This window comes from Ipomoea triloba, chromosome 6 (genome assembly GCF_003576645.1).
Source record: "Ipomoea triloba cultivar NCNSP0323 chromosome 6, ASM357664v1".
In the NCBI taxonomy this organism is placed as follows: domain Eukaryota; kingdom Viridiplantae; phylum Streptophyta; class Magnoliopsida; order Solanales; family Convolvulaceae; genus Ipomoea; species Ipomoea triloba.
The window spans coordinates 19,548,755-19,554,754 of record NC_044921.1 but is presented as its reverse complement, the minus strand read 5'-3'; the positions used below and the strand labels follow the sequence as shown (position 1 = coordinate 19,554,754).

The 6,000-nt window shown below is 31.8% G+C and overlaps 1 protein-coding gene across 1 annotated transcript; it reads left to right on the top strand.

Annotated features, from left to right (window-relative positions):
- Positions 1 to 1,971: 1,971 nt before the first annotated feature.
- Positions 1,972 to 3,856, top strand: LOC116023072 (cytochrome P450 83B1-like). The gene is made up of 2 exons (XM_031264036.1): positions 1,972 to 2,919; positions 3,057 to 3,856. The coding sequence occupies exons 1-2, from the start codon at positions 2,020 to 2,022 to the stop codon at positions 3,666 to 3,668; spliced, it is 1,512 nt and encodes a 503-aa protein (XP_031119896.1). The 5' UTR covers positions 1,972 to 2,019; the 3' UTR covers positions 3,669 to 3,856.
- The last annotated feature ends 2,144 nt before the right edge of the window (positions 3,857 to 6,000 follow it).

Below are 6,000 nucleotides of genomic sequence, written 5' to 3'. Positions count from 1 at the left end.
GAAATAACAATTGGCAAAAACAACCTGAAATTGACCAATGTTTTTTAATAAGAGTACGACTTGAAGAAAAAAAATCATGGGAAAAAAGGCTAAGAAGTATTTTTTCTCAATTTATTTTCGTCACTGTGACAGAAACTTTCTGGGCAGTAATTTTCGAATTTTCTAGATGAAATTGGTAATGAATTTTGAGACTAACTCTTCCAAATATCAAGTTCAACAAGAATATGACTTTCAGAAGAAAAAATTCAACTCAAAAAAAGTCTTGGAAGTATTTTTAATTTATCGAATTTCTTTCTTGCATTGCCTGTCAGATTGGTTTCTCCATACGGGAGGGGGTTCGAACTCCCTACCTCTCTTAAGGGACAAGAGTGCACGGTCACTCACACGCCAACCAAGTTAGTTAAATTCTTTTAATAGTATTCAATTAGATGAAGCTGACATGAGCAGCTCAGTTAGTTACATGGGTAAAATTTGGAAAGAAAAAAATAGATGATGAAAAAGGTACCTGAACATTGCTGGTTAATTTCTCAAGGCTCAAGATATTTCTATACGCATTATTACTTTTGATAAAAATATATATATAAACACTGTTGCTCACTTTGAAAACTAAACGATGCCAAACAACCTCTTATTTACTTTAAGAAAAAAAAATGATGACAAAATTTGTTACTGTACACTTTACGACTTTAACAATCATCACTATATTTTTTTTTCCTCATGTTCACCTATTTTTAAGGCTTATATATCTATGTCAACATTTTAGAATCATCCTTGTATCAGACATATTGTTTGTTTCTTCTCAGTTTCTTTTAGTAAAATGGCAGAACAACATAACCTTATTCTTCATCCCTTACCAAAAACATAAATTGTCCAAGTCTTTATCGTAGCGACTACATTGAGTTATTTGAACAGAACTAGAGAAGATTCGGGAAAAGGGTTACACTTGTGCGAGACTGTCTCACCGATCCTTATTAGTGAGTAGAGTTGGGTCGAAACAACATGCAAATGTCATACTTATAAGTGCAAATGTCATACTTATATGCTCAAATATAATACCAATCAGGAAAATAATTTTTGTTACTTATAAAAAAAATAGTATTACATTTTCCATAACAAGTAATGTGACAAGTGTCCCTTACTTATAAGGGAAAATATAATACTTTTAAATCGAAATGTAAAAGTATTGTATTTTCCCTTAAAAGTATTACATTTACTCTTATAATTAATAAAAATTTTATTCCTAATTAGTGTGTATAAGTATGACATTTGTGTGTATAAATATTACATTTTCATCTTGATCCGACCCGTCCCACGGTGAGGCGGTCTCACACAAGTTTTTGCCTTGGTAGGAAATAATGACTTCTTCATTCATTCTCCCTCACAAATTTTAGACGAAATGGACTTTTGGACGTAAATAATTGATCATTGTTTAATGCCATTTATGCAACTTTTTTTTTTAAAGTAATAATGTACTATTAAATTTTAATTGGTCTTTATCATGTGTTGGAATTATAATTGTATTATATTGATAATTAAAATTTATATTTTTTTATATCATTTAAAAATTAGAGCAAATTAATTTATCATTGAGAATGACGTTTTATGCAAAACTCATGAGATTTTTTATTTTCGATTTTGCACATTGGGAATTGATTAAGTCGCGCGAAACACAAGTTCTAACTAGTTATTATTATACATTCCACATCGGCTCCACAAGAGATTGTGGAGTGATACTTAAGTTGGGGGCCAAACTTCCACTCATGAGATAGCTTTTGTGGTGGAGTTAGAGTCTTGGCTTGAGTGTCCTACCATAGGGAATTGAGAAGAGTTTGGAATCTTATTTTTAAGATGCACGTGAAACTAGTAGAACTTGTTCTTCGGTGTCATTTTCAACTTTTCTTTAACATTTCTCTTGGAGTAGTATAAATTAAAGTGTGTAGATAGTTTGGGTCTTCATCGCTAGCCCCTTAACTAGTTGCCGAATATCTTAGCTCAACTCCTTTAGGGTTTGAAACAAAAATGGCCTTACTACTTGTTTTTCTGCCTATTGCTCTTATTTTCATTTATTATTATATTCTTCCCACTTGCATGCATCTTATTAGCAAGTCACCAAGTTCTCCACCTGGTCCTCCGGGACTTCCAATCATTGGGAACTTGCACCAATTTGATACTGCAGAGCTTCATGTTTTTCTGTGGAAACTTTCAAAAAAGTATGGTTCCCTTATGTGCATGAAACTTGGTTTCAGAGAAGTTGTTGTGATTTCTTCAGCAACAATGGCTAAGGAGGCTTTCAAAACACACGACTTGGCGTTTTCCAGCAGGCCATCATTCATAGGCCAGCAAAAGTTGTCCTACAATGGCCTGGATATCGGGTTTTCGCCTTATGGTGAATACTGGAGAGAGATGAAAAAGATTTCTGTTCTTCATCTCTTTAGCCTCAAGAGAGTGAAGGAGTTCCAGCCAATCCGTGAAGATGAAGTTTCTCTAATGATCAACCGAATTTCGAAACTTGCCTTGTCTTACCAACAAATAGATTTAAGCGAGATAGCCATGTCTCTAACCAGCACCATAACTTGTAGGTCCGCTTTTGGGTTAAGGTACGACGAGGAAGGGCAGGAAAAGAGGAGGTTCCACAAACTTATGAATGAAGCTCAGGCAATGTTCCCGGGAGGGTCGTTAGTTGCTGATTTTTTCCCATCGTTTGGTTGGATGATTGATAAATTCACTGGAAAGGTGGCAAGACTAGAGAGAGTTTTCAAGGGGCTGGATTCCTTTTATCAAGAACTCATTGATAAGCATCTACATCCAAATAGGCCAAAATCAATGGATGGTGATATAATTGATATTTTACTGGGTTTGATGGAGGAGAATTCATCTTTGGTCAAACTCACTTGGGATCACATCAAAGCTGTGTTAATGGTAAATTCAAACTTTATTTCCCTTCCTTGATCTGATCTACGTATTTTATTAAATTAGGTTAGTTTTGTATTTTTTTTTTTCATTTCAAATTTATCCTTAATTTAGTTTTTTAATTGTTTATTTTGAATAATATTCAGAATGTTTTCATTGGTGGGACGGAAACAAGTGCAGTTGTAATAATCTGGGCTATGACAGCTCTAATGAAAGATCGGAGGGTGATGGATAAAGTCCAACAAGAAATCAGAGAGTTAATAGGGGAGAAAGGAAAAGTAGATGAAGACGACATTAAACAACTACCATATTTCAGGGCAGTCATAAAAGAAACTTTGAGATTGTACCCATCGGTCCCGCTCTTACTTAACAGAGAAATCATTTCCAAATGCACGATTGAGGAGTATGAAATCAAGCCAAAAACGATTGTCATTATAAATGCTTGGGCCATTGCTAGGGACCCCGAGCACTGGGAAGACCCAGAAGAGTTTTATCCAGAGAGATTTCTTGATTGCAACATCGATTACAAAGGACAAAACTTTGAATTTATTCCATTTGGGGCGGGTCGAAGAATGTGTCCCGGAATGACATTAGGGCTTGTAGTAGCAGAGCTTGCACTTGCTAATCTTCTTTATTCATTTGATTGGGAACTGCCTTCTGGGATGAAGAAAGAAGACATTGACATCGAATCTTTGCCTGGACTTGCTATGTATAAGAAGAACCATCTCTGCCTTTTTGCTAAAAGTGCTCAGATCTAGATCAGCTATATGGAATCTACAAATAGTCAAATATGAAGTTACTATGCAAAAGTTTGTTGTTAATAAGCTTTCAGGTTCATTATGCATTTTATAAATGTACTGTGTGTGTAATATAATATTTCACTTGTGCTTTAATTCGGTCCGGTTGTAATCAAACAATATGTTTTACTTTTATAGCTTTGCCAAAATGGTTTAGTTTGTGTTAAATTTCAAGGTAATATCTCTATTACAAATAAAAACAAAATCCTACATTTGTAACTTTCTACCCAAACTACCTCCCAAGCTATTATTATGTAAAATCTAATAATTATTATAATTTCTTTAATTTTATTATATAAATATATAATAAAAAAAATTTATCCGTACATTGCAGGATAATTGGATAATTATTTGCTCGTAATGATAAAATCAGATAATGTAATCGATCCAACACATTTCAACAATTGCACTATATAATATTTTTTGTTATAATTTATATAATTGTATATCGATATAAATATTCTTACATTCACTAACGAAAGGGCATCAATCATATCTAAATACCTATATAATTCACTTTGTCTTCAATATAAACACTACCAAGCGTGTTATGCATGTACGACGCGCATGCGATGAACGTGCTATGCAAGTACGATGCGCGTGCGATGCACATATGAAATGCTTTATTATATATTTAGATAATAAAATTAAAGATGAATTATAAACATTTCTAATGTTTAAAAGTGTAGAATTATTTGATTATAAGATTAGTGCAAAAGTATTACTCAATTAATTAAATAATATATGACTTGCTTTGCTTGCTTGCAATTAATCAAGTTTCATGCGCATTAGGGAACCATACTTTTTAAAAAGTTTCCACAAGAAGACATGCATGAAGCTCTGCACTATCAAATTGATGCAAGTTCCCAATGATTGGACATCCCGGGGGACCAAATGGAGAAGCAGGAAAAATGTAATGATAAATAAATGAAATTTGATAAATTATATGACTGGATTTGTGGTTAGAAATAATTGATAAAATTAGTTGAGTAATTGATATATGTAGACAGATATGAAATGATAAATTTTTATATGTTAAGGTGTATCTTTTATCTTATATTTTGAAGAAATTTTTTATTAAATATATATTTTTAGTTTTATAATTTTCTCACAGTAATACGTAATTCTAAAATGATTAGCATGTGGAAAGTTTCCCTATAAAGCTAAACGTTAAATTTGCAGATGATAACTGTTAAATTATATAAGTGTGGTTAAAATTATTTGATAAAATTAGTTGAGTAAATTAATTGATATATGTAAAAAAGATATACAACGATATTTTTGTATGTGTTATCATGTACATTTTATGTTATATTTTGAAAAAAAAAAAAAAAAAAGTATATGTTAAGCATCTACATCCAAATAGGCCAAAATCGATGGATGGTGATATAATTGATAGTTTACTGGGTTTGATGGAGGAGAACTCATCTTTTGTCAATCTCACTTGGGATCACATTAAAGTTGTGTTAATCGTAAATTCAAAGTAATTGGATCGAAATACAATTATATAAATTATAACAACGAATATTAATTATATAGGGCAATTGATGAAATGAGTTAGATAGATTATATTATGTTTTTTGATATTATCCTTGCTTGAATTCGAGCAAATAATTGTCCAATTACGCGTGCGATGCACGTGCTATGCATGTACAATACACGTGCGATGTACAAATGAAATTTTTTATTATATATTTAGATAATAAAATTAAAGATGAAATTATAAACATTTCTAATATTTGAAAGTTTACCATTATTTGATTATAAGATTAGTACAAAAGTATCACTCAATCAATTAAATAATATATGACCCATTTATCTGCAACTAACCAAGTTTCCTACTATCAAATTGATGCAAGTTCCCAAGCCGCGGAGGACCAGATGGAGAAGTAGGAAAAATGTAATGATAAAATAAATGAAAATAAGAGTGAAAGGGAGAAGAAAGAGTAGTAGTTATAAGCAACGGATAGCTTACTTTGCCCACAAAAGAAATGAATTGGACATGAAAATGTGGACAACAATAAAGAAAGTACTGATAAGCTTACCGTTTTGCTTGCTTCTCATTCTGAAATGTAGTGCATGTTAGGCGTATGTTGTGTTGGCGTATGTCTGCGTAGTATGTTGTAATGAGGAGCTTAGGTATTTTAAATGAAATGACAGACACACAGGAGATGAGTTTTTTAATTATTAAATGAGATAATTAATTATTCAGCGTATAATAAAAGTAGATGTTTAATAATTTAATTATATGACAGAATTTAATATCATAATTTATAATATTGTTAATTTAACA

Excerpts from the sequence above, each read along its gene's own strand:
- LOC116023072 (XM_031264036.1), top strand. The coding sequence starts at position 2,020 with ATGGCCTTACTACTTGTTTTTCTGCCTATTGCTCTTATTTTCATTTAT. Across the intron at positions 2,920-3,056 it reads ACATCAAAGCTGTGTTAATG|AATGTTTTCATTGGTGGGAC; the intron begins GTAAATTCAAAC and ends AATAATATTCAG.